This window comes from Xyrauchen texanus, chromosome 42 (assembly GCF_025860055.1).
Source record: "Xyrauchen texanus isolate HMW12.3.18 chromosome 42, RBS_HiC_50CHRs, whole genome shotgun sequence".
NCBI lineage: Eukaryota > Metazoa > Chordata > Actinopteri > Cypriniformes > Catostomidae > Xyrauchen > Xyrauchen texanus.
The window spans coordinates 16,535,240-16,550,605 of NC_068317.1; the positions used below are offsets into that span (position 1 = coordinate 16,535,240).

General features: G+C 37.9%; 1 protein-coding gene across 2 annotated transcripts in view; it reads right to left on the bottom strand.

Annotated features, from left to right (window-relative positions):
• The window catches only part of rttn (rotatin), a 57,241-nt gene extending 42,997 nt beyond the window's left edge, over positions 1 to 14,244 (bottom strand). For both annotated transcript variants that reach the window (XM_052114583.1, XM_052114582.1), the window contains exons 1-9: positions 14,069 to 14,244; positions 13,376 to 13,563; positions 12,933 to 13,128; positions 12,629 to 12,706; positions 11,423 to 11,513; positions 11,203 to 11,317; positions 5,645 to 5,792; positions 2,601 to 2,766; positions 1,890 to 2,074 (exon numbers count right to left, since the gene is read on the bottom strand). In XM_052114583.1, coding sequence (XP_051970543.1) covers positions 1,890 to 2,074; positions 2,601 to 2,766; positions 5,645 to 5,792; positions 11,203 to 11,317; positions 11,423 to 11,513; positions 12,629 to 12,706; positions 12,933 to 13,128; positions 13,376 to 13,563; positions 14,069 to 14,105 — 1,204 coding nt within the window. In that variant the 5' untranslated portion in view covers positions 14,106 to 14,244. The remainder of the gene's footprint in view (positions 1 to 1,889; positions 2,075 to 2,600; positions 2,767 to 5,644; positions 5,793 to 11,202; positions 11,318 to 11,422; positions 11,514 to 12,628; positions 12,707 to 12,932; positions 13,129 to 13,375; positions 13,564 to 14,068) is intronic.
• Between the last annotated feature and the right edge of the window lie 1,122 nt (positions 14,245 to 15,366).

Genomic DNA, 15,366 nt, shown 5'->3' on the forward strand with positions numbered 1-15,366 from the left:
ACCAAATTGATACTAAAATTAAAAAGATTTATCGATACCAGTCTTTCAAATGTACTGAGTAATATAGAGTACTGACTCAATTTGGTACACATGCGCTGATTTATTGAAAGGTGGCTGCATGCTTTCTGTGTGTGCTCATGATCTGTGAAGAGAACTTGCGGAAATGCTGATGCATGCCTGAGTGGTCAAATACACCTCAAAATTAGGTCAAAATGTTGATCTTATCCGGTATTAATGTGAGCACAGTTGGCTATTTCTTAAATGAATGCAAACAGGCAGAAACAAATAAGATATTGTATGTGTCAAAATATTGGATCTGTGCATTAGGTCTTGCCGTGTAAATGCAGCCTATTAGACCTGCCATGTTATGTCATTAATATAAATCAAACAGAAAACTTCACACTTGGCTGTATAAATTAAGTACATTTCAAAATAATTTATGTATTATCTCAAATTTACACAGCAAAAACTATATCAGTGTATTCTTTTTGACATTTCATTACCTTTTTCAACATTTCTGAATGTTTACTTTAATACTTGATACTGCTGTTAGAAGCCTGAAATTTTTTTTTAATCTTTGTTCTATTGTCTTTGTTGTTGTATTGTTTTATAATTTATATTATATCATCCGTTTCTTTGTTCTTAATGTATAATTGTCTGTTTACTTATATATCAAGGAACAGTTCATCCCAAAATGAAAATTCTGTCATAATTTACTGTCATAATGTGAGATGTTTGAAGAATCAGTAGCTTGTTTTGTCTTTCCGTACAATGGCAGTGCATTTCTATACATCCTAATGGGATAGTTCACCCAAAGATGAAAATGTTCTCTTCATTTACTCACCCTCATGCCATACCAGATGTGAATAAAGTTCAATCTTCTGCAGAACACAAATGAAGATTTTTAGAAGAATATCTCAGCTCTGTTGGTTCACACAATTCAAGTGAATGGTGACCAGAAATTAGAATGTCCAAAAATCACCTAAGTCAACATAAAAGTTATCCATATGACTCCAGTTCAGGAGCAAGGAGAGGTATGGGTGCGAAACAAATCAATATTAAATAATTTTTCACCATAAATCTCACCATTACATTTTGACAATTCACATTCTTCCCGCATATTGCCACCTACTGGTCGGGGCTGGTCAAAGGTGGAGATTTATAGTAAAAAAGGACTTAAATATTGATCCGTTTCTTATACATATCATAGTGCTACAGATGATATCGATTAAACCACTGGAGTCTTATGGATTACTTTCATTCAGTCCTGATCACCATTTACATGCATTGTATTGACCTACAGTACTAAGATATTCTTCTAAAAATCTTTGTTTGTGTTCAACAGAAAGAAGAAAGTCATACACATCTGCGATGGCATGAAGGTGAGTAAATGATGAGAACTTTCATTTTTGGGTGAACTATCCCTTTAAAAAAAAGGACCCTAAATTATCATAAAAGTAGTCCATGCAATTTGTGCGTCATATTCCAAGTCTTATGAAGGCACACGACACAAAATATAAATCTTTTTCATTTGAGTGCACGAGAGAAGCTTATTCACAGTGGCACCCACGTTCAAGCTACATTCATGGTTGGAATTGCATGAGGGTGAAAAATTTGTGACCGAATTTTCATTTTTTAATGAACTATTCCTTTAATAATTCCTGGAGAACTTAAAACAATGTTTACTATCCCTTTTCTTTATTATCGGTGTTAGTTTTTTCTTTGGTATTGAAATTGTTAACGAGAATTGTGGGTATCAGCTTCTGAAATGTTGGTATCATGACAACCCTAGAATATATGGCTAAGCATCAGAAGCACAAGTGTGATGAGTACAGCACCAGCTGTAGCCCTGTTTAATATCGGAAAAAGAGCTTTATGAGTGCTCTCACTTGTCCTGATGAGAAGCAGAGCGTGTTCTACAGCCGCCACACTGAATCTAGCCAGGCTCCACTGCTGCAGCTGTAGCTCTAGTGACTCTTCTGCCTCCATCTCTGGAGGGAGCTCCAGGTGGGGCTGCGGGAGAGGAGACCGCTGGGTTGGCCTGGGGGGTGCCCCTATCTGACTGCTGCTACCGCTGTACACAATCAAAAAGAATCCTTAATCGCTAAAGACGCGGATGGTTGTGAGTAACATTTAAAAAAAAGAACAAGATTTTAAGGCGGTGTTGAATTCTTTTAACTCAGTTCTTCTCATCTTTCAATATTTTTTCCACATTAACTTAAATGTAGTATTTATAGCCTTAAAAGGACAATATAAAAAGGACAGCAAAAACAGTCATCATTTAATTTTATAATTTTCAACCCTCTCTCTGAATCAAAATTACCTCTGACTGGTTATCCTCCACATAACAGCGTAGTTCACACAGCTGTTTATTAAGGCAGGTCAAGTTGCTGAATAATGAATAGGGGTTGTGGGTGGCTATGTATTTTAATGTGATGTCATAACAATGGCCCATTTTTGCAACTTAGGTTTCTCTAATTTCATAAAAAGCTTTGCGTTATGAACATTTGAGTATGTCAACATCAAACTCTTATTTCAAAAGGACAAGGATCCTTTTGATTTCCATTATATAAATGTAGAAATCAAAGTTTGGTAGAAACCTAGAGGAGGCTGCATCCCCGTCCTGGCCATCCCCTCGCACTCTCTGCCCAGGCCGACCCACAACAGAGGGTCTGGGGGAGCATTCCTCTGGGGTGGTGACCCCTGACTGCTGGGTCCCTCTTACCTCCTGAGAGTAGGAGATAGAGGAGTTCTGAGAGATGGGGTCTAAAGAGTGTAAAATAATGAGATGGATATTACTATTCAGTATTTACAGTTGATGTTATAAGTTTACATACACTAAGGTTGAATTCATTAAAACAAATTGTTTAAACACTCCACAGATTTAATATTAGAAAACTGTAGATTTGGCAAGTTGTTTAGGACATCTACTTTGTACATGACACAAGTAATTTTCCAACAATTGTTTATAGACAGATTGCTTCACTTTTAATTGACTATATCACAATTCCAGTGGGTCAGAGGTCTACATACTCTAAGTTAATTGGGCCTTTAAGCAGCTTGGAAAATTCCAGAAAATTATGTCAAGACTTTAGACAATTAGCAAATTAGCTTATGATAGGAGGTGTACTCAATTGGAGGTGTACCTGTGGGTGTATTTTAAGACACTCTCAGTACCTATTTGCTTGACATTATGGGAAAAACAAAAGAAATGAAAAAATGGGAAACTCAAAAGACCTCAGAAAAAAAAATTGTGGACCTCCACAAGTCTGGTTCATCCTTGGGAACAATTCCGAAATGCCTGAAGGTACCATGTTCATCTGTACAAACAACAGTATGCAGGTATAAACTCCATGGGTCCACGCAGCCATCATACCGCTCAGGAAGGAGACTGTAGAGCGGAGGAGGGTGGGGCCGGGATGGAACGGCGCACTCCCAGTCCCCAATCAGCCCGATGGGGCACGCAAGGGATAAAGGCGGCCGGTGATGAGGGCAGCTGCCCTGTAAGGGTTTGTGTGTACCTTTTTATTTAATTCAATATTATTTATATTGTTAAGCCAGTTCTCGCCTCCTCCTTTCACTTTAACCCCCTTACACTGGTGCCGAAACCCAGGTGGGAGGAGGGATGCCCGTCGTAGAGTCATCGACACTGCCGTCCACCTAGGGGAGCGCAGCTGCCATCCGCCGGGGGACAGAGTAGCCCGACCGCCTGGATGCAGGGAACGGACACTGTCCACGAGGCGAGGAGGGACTGGACTCCCCAACCACCTGGAGTGATGGAGTCGCTGCCAGGGGCGGAGGAGTGACCCCAAGCCAAAAAAGTGGAGGGGCGTTCTGTCCGCTGGGGTTGGAGGTTTGACTACGGTCCTCCCCGGGGAGGAGCAGCTGCCGTCCTCCTGAGAGTGTGGCAGAGTGATCGGCGACCATGCGAAGGTGCATCAGAGAACCGGTGAGTGAGCTTCTTCTGTCTTTCTCCTCTCTCTCTCTTTCTGTCTCTCCGTGTTGGCCTTTCCCTCGCTTATTTTAGGTTTTCTTTGCTGTTATTCCCCTCCTGTCTCCTCCCAGGTCGAGGAAGGCGGGGATGACCAGCCGGCAGACGGGGTGTAAGGCACGCCGGAGAGGAGGGGGGATGTACGTCATGCCGGGGGCTCCCCGGCCTGAGGCAACACTGGGAGGTGTGTAGAGCGGAGGAAGACAGGGCAGGGCTGGAACGAGACACTAACGGCCCCCAATCAGCATGATGTGCGTGAGGGATAAAGGCGGCTGGTGAAGAGAGAGAGAAAATTATGGGCAGCTGCCCTGTATGGGTTTGTTTGTGTCTATTAATTTATTTATATTGTTAAGCCGGTTCTCGCCTCCTCCTTTCCCTTTAACCCCCTTACAGAGATGTATTCTGTCTCCTAGAGATGAACGTAGTTTGGTGCGAAAAGTGCCATTCAATCCCAGAAAAACAGCAAAGGACCTTGTGAAGATGCTGGAGAAACAGGCAGACAAGTATCTATATCCACAGTAAAGCAAGTCCTATATCAATATAACCTGAAAGGCTGTTCAGCAAGGAAGAAGCCACTGCACCAAAACCACCATAAAAAAGCCAGACTACAGTTTGCAAGTGCACATGGAGACAAAGATTTTACTTTTTGTAGAAATGTCCTCTGGTCTGATGAAACAAAAATGTAACTGTTTGGCCATAATGACCATCGTTATGTTTGGAGGAAACAGGGTGAGGCTTGCAAGCCTAAGCATGGGGGTGGCAGGATCATGTTGTGGGGATGCTTTGCTGCAGGAGGGACTGGTGCACTTCACAAAATAGATGGCATCATGAGGAAGGAAATGTATGTGGATATATTGAAGCAACATCTCAAGACATCCACCAGGAAGTTAAAGCTCAGTCGTAAATGGCTCTTCCAAATGGACAATGACCCCAAGCATACCTCCAAAGTTGTGGCAAAATGGCTTAAGGAAAACAAAGTCAAGATATTGGAGTGGCCATCACACAGCCTTGACCTCAGAACTGAAAAAGCGTGTGTGAGCAAGGAGGCCTACACACCTGACTCCTGAAACCAGTTCTGTCTGGAGTAATGGGCCAAAATTCCAACAACTTATTGTGAGAAGCTTGTGGAAGGCTTTGACCCAAGTTAAACAATTTAAAGGCAATGCTACCAAATACTAACAAAGTGTATGTAAACTTATTTCACATTTTTTTCACATTTTTTTCACATTTTTAAAATAAAGTAGTTATGCTAACTGACCTAAAACAGGGAATGTTTTCTATGATTAAATGTCAGGAATTGTGAAAAACAAAGTTTAAATGTATTTGGCTGAGGTGTATGTAAACTTCTACCTTCAACTGTAGACGATTCACAAAAAACAAAACTTTAGAAACTTTCACCAGGTTTAAAAATTACACTTGAAAGAAAGGCCAATGGTTATCAAAATTAGTTAACATTCCAAATCTATGTAAACCATTAAAACAAAATCAAAGCATCTTACCAAATTCAAATTTTATTGACATAATATATCTCAATAACTTTGATATAATGTTGAATGCCCTGAAAATCTCATAAAAGATTAACTCATAGAAATGACTGTCCACATTAGCCCAAGAAAGTGTGCATATAGTAAAAGTTGTTGGGGGTTTGGTTACCTTGCTTGGCAGAACAGAAGCTGGAGTCTCTGTAGAAACGTAGGCGGCTCCTCAGGTTTCTACAGAGCTGCTCTAGACAGGCCAATGCCTGAAACGTCAGGTAACTGACATCACCCTCAACATTCATACCAAGAAGTGACAGGAGACTCTGAAGGGGAAAATAGCAATCCATAAGAACATATGTTGATTTTGAATTTGGCAAGTCTTGTAAACATGCCAGGAGGACCTGCTTGAGCTATTATAACAATCCAGATTTAGATGTTAAAATGGCTGAAAACAACGTTTGCAACACATCAATGTGACATATTTCTAAATTAAACAGGATATTCAAAAATAAATAAAAATGAAGGGTGGACTTGATTTTATCCATCTAGAATTGATTCGATTGTGAAAGGTGGGTATCCCATACCAGAAAGGCACAAAATATGAATGTGTTTACAGTTGATTATGGAGGACCGCTAACCTCCAAAAACCCCTTTGGTACGAAATTTTGAGGATACTTTTTGACTGAGACATGGAGGCTGAACGTCAAGTTCACCCCCAAGAGCATCTCCAAGTATCCCAATGGTAACGCTTCATTTCCAAATTTAGTTTTACTAGGACTGGGTAAAAATATATATTTTCTGATGCAATGAACAATCTTATGAAAAATCTCAATATCGCTTATTAAATAACAAGATCGATCTTTTATTCTATGCGGCAACCCTTTACAAAGTGTGTAAATCATTTGCATATATGACCAATTATGCACCATGTGACTAAAATGTCTGTGATTAGCCACTGGCTGGTAAACTTTCAGATTTCAATCACCAGTGATTGAGCAGTGTAGTGACAAAGAAGTTCAGCAGCGAGATCCTTTCACTGCATGTTGAGAATAAAAGTTTGAAAGTGAAATGACTCGTTCTGTCATTGAATAATGTCTCTTTTAATACCCTTTATGTACTTTTGAGTCAATTGTCGATTAAAAAGCAAAAAAAATTTAATTGAATTCTAATCACACATAGCACAGATGCAATAAAGAAACGCATTCTCTCCTTAATATTCCAGTAGTCTTAAAGAGACAGTAGAGATTTAGAATTTGTTCTACATATCAATGTAAATACAGTACTTGTAAATAGTTCAAGTTATGCATTTAAATCATAAATATGTCAAATAAAATATACAGCATATATGCAATTTAATGCAGGCAATTTTAAGATATTTATTTATGGAATACACTAAATTTGAAAATTTTCCAAAGCTAAAATGTGACAAATATGATGAAAAACTAATGAACATTTAATTTTTTAAATAATTATTTTATAATTGTACCTAGAAGGGCTACCAACTAGGTTAGAAGGTCCCTGTATATTTAAGAGCATTAGCTGAGAGAGAATTTCTTTCATATGGAAGCAAAATGAAAAATTTAACCAAAATATACCCATATGAATTGATGTTGAATTGAATCAGAAACAAATTGAGAGCTTGTGAATGGGAATTAAATCGGAAAGCCTTACTTGCTATTATTGCTGCAAACTTTTCTACATGAACATTGACATTAAATTACTGTGTCAAATTACTAGGGCTGCCCCCTGATAGTCGACCAAAGGTTAGTCGATGAGAAGAGTCTAGGTCGACCAAGTTTTGATTGGTCGGTTGGTTGCAGAAAAAACTACACATAAAAACTAAGAACACCGGTATTGGCGCTGGTTGGACACTAAGTGGTACTATGGGGTAATTTCCGTTAAGCAGGGTAAAGGTTACGCCTACACAATAAACCAAGACACCTTGATTTCAAACATGTCAAAATTCAAATGAAACTGGAAAAAAAATAATGTAATTAAAATGTGTGTTGTTCAGATTTTTGAAAGATTATTTTACAGCAGCTGTCAACATCTCTCTGGCAAATAACCTGCTTCATCTGTGCATTCTCTACCAGTCGGGTATTTAGTTATCTGGGAAAATACATTGTGTGTGAATAAATTTGTTTTGCTCCCTCCTTCATGATATATATTTCTATCACAATATCCAATTACATCGGCAACCCCAGGGCTGAGGAATCAGTGAATATTCTTGCTTTAGTGATTTTACATTAAAAATTAAATTAACTTATTTAAAAACGAAAAACTTAAATCAAATACATTTCTAAATTCAAATTGCACTCCAACCTAAATGAAAAAGCAATTAAAATAATGGAGATAAAAGAATATATATATATATATATATATATATATATATATATATATATATACAGTGAGGAAAATAAGTATTTGAACACCCTGCTATTTTGCAAGTTCTCCCACTTAGAAATCATGGAGGGGTCTGAAATTGTCATCGTAGGTGCATGTCCACTGTGAGAGACATAATCTAAAAAAAATCCAGAAATCACAATGTATGATTTTTTTAACTATTTATTTGTATGATACAGCTGCAAATAAGTATTTGAACACCTGAGAAAATCAATGTTAATATTTGGTACAGTAGCCTTTGTTTGCAATTACAGAGGTCAAACGTTTCCTGTAGTTTTTCACCAGGTTTGCACACACTGCAGGAGGGATTTTGGCCCACTCCTCCACACAGATCTTCTCTAGATCAGTCAGGTTTCTGGGCTGTCGCTGAGAAACACGGAGTTTGAGCTCCCTCCAAAGATTCTCTATTGGGTTTAAGTCTGGAGACTGGCTAGGCCACGCCAGAACCTTGGTATGCTTCTTACAGAGCCACTCCTTGGTTATCCTGGCTGTGTGCTTCGGGTCATTGTCACGTTGGAAGACCCAGCCTCAACCCATCTTCAATGCTCTAACTGAGGGAAGGAGGTTGTTCCCCAAAATCTCGCAATACATGGCCCCTGTCACCCTCTCCTTAATTCAGTGCAGTCGCCCTGTCCCATGTGCAGAAAAACACCCCCAAAGCATGATGCTACCACCCCCATGCTTCACAGTAGGGATGGTGTTCTTGGGATGGTACTCATCATTCTTCTTCCTCCAAACACGGTTAGTGGAATTATGACCAAAAAGTTCTATTTTGGTCTCATCTGACCACATGACTTTCTCCCATGACTCCTCTGGATCATCCAAATGGTCATTGGCAAACTTAAGACGGGCCTTGACATGTGCTGGTTTAAGCAGGGGAACCTTCCGTGCCATGCATGATTTCAAACCGTGACGTCTTAGTGTATTACCAACAGTAACCTTGGAAACGGTGGTCCCAGCTCTTTTCAGGTCATTGACCAGCTCCTCCCGTGTAGTTCTGGGCTGATTTCTCACCTTTCTTAAGATCATTGAGACCCCACGAGGTGAGATCTTGCATGGAGCCCCAGTCCGAGGGAGATTGACAGTCATGTTTAGCTTCTTCCATTTTCTAATGATTGCTCCAACAGTGGACCTTTTTTCACCAAGCTGCTTGGCAATTTCCCGTAGCCCTTTCCAGCCTTGTGGAGGTGTACAATTTTGTCTCTAGTGTTTTTGGACAGCTCTTTGGTCTTGGCCATGTTAGTAGTTGGATTCTTACTGATTGTATGGGGTGGACAGGTGTCTTTATGCAGCTAACGACCTCAAACAGGTGCATCTAATTTAGGATAATAAATGGAGTGGAGGTGGACATTTTAAAGGCAGACTAACAGGTCTTTGAGGGTCAGAATTCTAGCTGATAGACAGGTGTTCAAATACTTATTTGCAGCTGTATCATACAAATAAATAGTTAAAAAATCATACATTGTGATTTCTGGATTTTTTTTTTTAGATTATGTCTCTCACAGTGGACATGCACCTACGATGACAATTTCAGACCCCTCCATGATTTCCAAGTGGGAGAACATGCAAAATAGCAGGGTGTTCAAATACTTATTTTCCTCACTGTATATATATATATATACATATACACACCTTTCCATTTACCGTCAGGCAAGAATCCATCTAAACATCACGGCGGAATATTACTTAAAAACAATAAGACATAAAAACAATTATAAATGTAAAAATAATAATTATAATAATGGTAATAATCGCTGAAATATAAATCATGGTTCGAGGTGTTTTTAGTATCATTTTATAAATTGATTATTATTTTACAGGCTGCAGAGTTGCGTTCACAATAAACTGTTCTGTGGAAATAAAGTGAACTGAACTGAACTCAAAGCACCTCCTGAACTGAGATGTCTGAGGTCATTTGCAGCACTCATCAGTGGACAGAATTGTTTTTTTTTCAAAAGACAGAAACAAAGAGTGGGCTTTTACAAGAGCTTTTATGTGCATGTGTTCCACGAGACTGCATGCCTCCGTATAAAAATACATGCACATAGACACTTTTCTGTCATCTGTATTTAATCATATAATAGTGTTTCTTCAAGCATGTGTCTGTGTCTACGGGCATATTATTTGTAATATTAATTTGATAATAATAGCCTATTAATAATCATTTATACATGGGAAAACGAGCCAAATTGATTCAGAGTCAAGACATGGTCACATGCATCAGCTTTTGGCGATCACTCTGATCAACATCGATCATTGTCTGTCGGCAAAACCCTAATGTGCATTTCTCTCTATAAATTAACAAAATGTTCAGACAGTCTCCTTGCTGGTTTTTCTGACACATTCAGGATCATTACCACTTTTGCTGGTGTCACTTGGCTACTGGCTATAGCTATTTGGCTATGGGTTAAAAATAAGCAGCTTATTTGACATCAGGCTAAAGGGAAAGTCATTTTCAGAGGTGGAGCAAGTACATGACTGGATGATTTGATTACAATTTGATAAATATTACAAATATTCTTCAGAATAAGATGCATAAACAAATTAATTGTAAACAATTAGGCCGAGAGGAATATCTTGATGGTAAACAGGGTTCATTTTGAATTAATATTGATTTTAAACTGTTGAAGTGATTCCACATTAAATTAGGCACTAAATAAATGGCCACCTGATACTGACTTTTAAATTGTGTAATTTGTACCAATTTAAAACTCCCTACCCCTCCAGTGGTACCAAACTAATTCCAATGAATCAGGTTGATCCAATAAACTTAATTTAATTGATCAGCTAGAGTCAGATTAAGTGCCGCCTTCAATTCCTAAACAGTTAAACAAAAGATCAAGAGCATTAAGAACAGATATAAGGGGTGACTGAGGCGAATGAATCCAAAACAATTTCAGACATTTTATTGTTACACTTAAATGTTTTCATTGAGGAAATTGAGAATAATTTAACTCTCAGAGACTATTTCAAATGCATTTGCGCCAAAACACACATTTTACAGAAATACAGCAACGCTTATCGCTTGTCATTTAAGAAGCATTTAAAGCCAAGTGTCAGCTTGCCAGCTAATCATCACAGTGCAATCCTCAACACAAGACACGATTTCCCGCTGTCATTCCAATACTTTCCAGACATGAACATATTCTACAACCACTCAGATTCCATAGAATTAAATAGTTGTGAATAGAATGGAACTGGAATTATGCAGCCCACAATATCAGTTTCATCAGTGTCACTCTCACGTGACAGCTTACATAGAACTTACAAGGCCTCATAAGGTTAAACCCACATGACAATTCGAAGACAGAAATGAAATGTAAATCTTACTTGCACTGTACTTGGCCTTTGTAGGAATATTTCAGCAGGAAAGTCTTGCATGATGACATCACGGAGAAGCTCACAGGTGGTTCGCACTAAAGTGTGGTTGTCGCATCTAAGGGAACTAAGGATTGAGCAAGTGACAGTTCAATTTAAATTTAAGATTCTGATATGTGTAATGAGAGACATATATGATACTAGTGAAATTACAAGGGTAGAATACAAATACCTTTCGTTTGATGACAATATATGTCGATCTGTTGTGTTCAAAGACAGCCATGGAAAAACAGAGAACTTCAAGCATCTAATAGATGTACTGACTGTGTGACAAAACAAATAAATACAATTCTCAAATAAAGCACAAATGCATAGAGGTCTAAGCATGAGATGAAATAGACCCAGGCTCAGAGGATTTTCAGCAAATAATGAGTTCAATTTTGGTCTGTTCCTCTAACAAAGCTATTTTGGCAATATGGCTTCCGAAGACTTGGAAAGTTGAGCATGAGTCATGATGTGGACCACTTTATTATACTTTAATGTTTAAATTTTTGTCAGTTTTGGAACTTTTCAGCCCCTATGAATGTTCAGAGCAGTATATAATTAATGGTCGATCAACATATCGCTGAGGCCGATAAATAGGCCGATTTTCTGACTTTTTTTATTATCAGCATCGGCCGATAAATATTCCCATTTGGCAGATTTGTTACTTAAGGGCACTGAGAATCACCTGCTTTCATGTGAATCGATCCAGACATGTAAACGACCAGTCACGGTTCGTTTTGTTGTTACGTGCCATCATGTTACTACAATAATAGACCAGTGTGCAACACAGTCTCATTTAAACGCTCCACAAATCAGAGCTGCGGCAGATGCGTTTGAGCTCATAATGTTGAAGTGCTCGCCTGTTTCATCCTCCCTATTCTTCTAAATGTCTTACACACGTGCATAGTGTATGTACAATTGGTTTGATTTGATTTGATTTTTTTTTTAAATGCAACTGCTAACGTGGACATGCCATCCATGGTTGCTGGACTATTGTGTACTATTATTTCCTTCTTCCTAATATATGAACACTTTCTTCATGTGCAAATAAATTACAAAAAATTTATGACTAAACAGAAATCAGAAGAAACTGCTATCTAACATTTAAAATATAATATTATAATTTTTTTAAAGTTTTGTTTGAAATTGAGTAAATATAGTGCTAAGTCTGTTAATTTATTTAGCAATTGTATGTTTGTTATTAACTATTTTTAATTGTGTGATATATCGACATTGTATCGGCATTTCAGCCACCCTGCTCACTGGATATCAGTATCGGCCATTAAAACCACATATCGGTTGATCACTATATATAATATCTCAGTTGAAGTTGAAGTTCCCCTTGAAAGTTAACAAAAAGTATTTTGATGTTTTGAGAGTTGTTGTCACCTACCTGATACTCCGGGGTTTGGAGCATCTGTCTGCTTGGGTTTACTGCACTGGAAATATCCCCTAGCCGACGAGTCCTCTTCTGAGGACACAAAAGCAGCTATAGTTGAAGGCCTAATCAAAATGCAGTTCTTTGCCTTGAATCAGACAGTCTGCTTATGTTCATTCAGAAGGTATTGTAAGACAGCTATTCAACAGGGCTATGTGTCAGCCTTGACAATTGTAGTAATGACATCAACATAAAGTAATCTGTGGAACAGACGGATAAAAAAATCAATGCAACATATTTTTTACTTTTTTTTTTATACCTGTCTGCAGCAAGGGAACAGAGTATGACTGGTAGGAGGTGGTGGGTGGACAACTAGGCAGAACCTCGGGAAGGTGGAAGAGCTGATCGAAGATGCCGTCTACGACTGTTCGAAGGCGAGGATCCACATTAGGTGAGAGCTGTGTTAAGAATTCAACAGCCCCTACATCCTGCAGCATTTGTGCTCCAGTTGGGTGCTTTGACATGGCACAGAAGCCAAAATTAGATACTGCTCAAAACATGTCAACTAGTAGAATAATCTGGACATTTTTTCCTTGGATTCTGACATCCCCTTGTGTGCTTTTTTCCCCAAATCTGATTGGGGATGAATAGTGCCTTTGCACAGAGACCCATTAAAACATCACTCCCTGTCATTGAAAACCTCTCATTTAATGCAGCCAAGACACTAAAATTATTTTATATACATTCAGTGCATATTATTACCCTGGACAATGTGCTGATCAACTCTAGAACCTCCTCTTGCATTGGAACCTCAGGAAAATTAAACCATTCCAGAAGGAAAACAAATAGCATCCTTTCCTGGACCAGATCAGGAGTAGAGATGAGTCCATGATCCAGTTTGCTTCTTATATTTTTAAGTGCCCGAACTCTGATTTCCACTAAGGAGTGACCTAATGGAAATAAATAAATGAATGAATAAAACAGTGCAATGCAAAGTAATATACTGTGTACTGTATATTATAGCTCTTTTCGGTTTGGTGAATTTTTATAATTTCACAAAACAAGATTGCTTTCTCAAGCTTACAAAAAGGTGCAGCTATATGTTATTATCATCAACTAAATTACAACAAACAAATAAAAAAAACTTAAAGTATGAAAAGTTACGTCAACCTTTGACAGACCATAGTACAACTCATAACAATGTGATCAAACAATACTGGCTACATCACACTATCTTTTTCATGAATGCAAGACAGAAGTAATACGAGACAATACATTAGTAGTAATAGGAGAGATAAATACACATTATATAGACGGTTATTTGTCAAATTATTTGATCTACACATATAGTATGCAGCTTCACTTTTGGTTAGCTTATCATGCTACTTTAAAATCATATTTCTGATACATGTTTAACTTCCAGAAACTGGCGAAATATCGGACAAACCGTCTTACCGATCTTCTTAAAGAGCGACGACAACTCCATGGTCATCTGTCTCTCCGGTGAAAACCAAAACAAACTACAAACTACACAACAGCAGTATTCTGTTAAACGTCACATCCTTGCCATCATAGCAGCTGCGCGCGGGTTTGTTTCAACTAGCGCGCCACTGTCAGGAACTTCCGGTATATGTCAATGAGAAAGAAAGCTTTGTTTAGATAAACTTCACACAACGGCTCGAAACAAATATACATTTTGACAAATAAATAAGTAAATAAATGTATATTCACGTCATGTGTATCCTATTTCATTTGTATTCTCCCCAATGAAAATGTACTGTGGTTTTACCATAGTAGCTAATTGTTGTAAATACTTTTGGAATGATTTGTGCTTGTGTTGTAGATTTGTGCTAAATAATCTATTAGGGGAGTGAGGTAGTTTATATTACTTTTACAAACGTACTGGATCAGTTGTATGTATAGTCTCTAAATACTATTTTCAAAGTTTTCAATCTACTGTATTTAACAAATACCTAGTTTGTTTAAAAGAAACCACAGTTTGACATTGGATCTTCCCATGATAAAGAGTCATCCATGATTTTACCTGTGATATCTTTGGTAAACAAAATACCACAATATTATCAGTTTTATTGTCTTATAGAAACAGAGAATTTCTGACATGTTGTTTGTAAGAATGTTGTTTTTAGTGCCTACTTTCAGTTTGCTTTTTCTTGCATTTGAAGGATCATTGTTTGGAACAACAATATGAGTTTTTGAAGACTAAATATGACCTTTATTGATTTCGTGGGTGGCATTTGTACTGTGAATCTTTTTACCAGCTGGAAATGTCACTGTTCATTACAACACAGATAACTTTATCAGCTTCACTGTTTACACACAAGAAAAGTAAATAAAACTCAATACAGTGAAAGTAATGCAGTGATCTGTCTGGTTTTTAAAAGTGATCAGTAGAATAGACACTTTTGAGACATCAGATGATTTCTAGTTCCTCCACAGTCTTGCCAGCATGCTAATCCTCTATCAAACATCAATAATCAGACAAATTATAACTGGTGTGCAAAGACTAAACCTGCGCATATGATCTTGCAGGCAGTGTTTGTTTGGTGACTAACATTTTCACACACTGGACGGTGACATATGACAACTCAGTGAGATCCTCATAGGTGAAAATTAAGGATGTCTAGATTTTGATAGATAACTGTGCATGCACATGTCTTTTTACTTAAAATGGTCCATACGTTATAGTACTTGACAGAGGACAAAGATGTGTTCCACTTGATTTTGATTTAAAA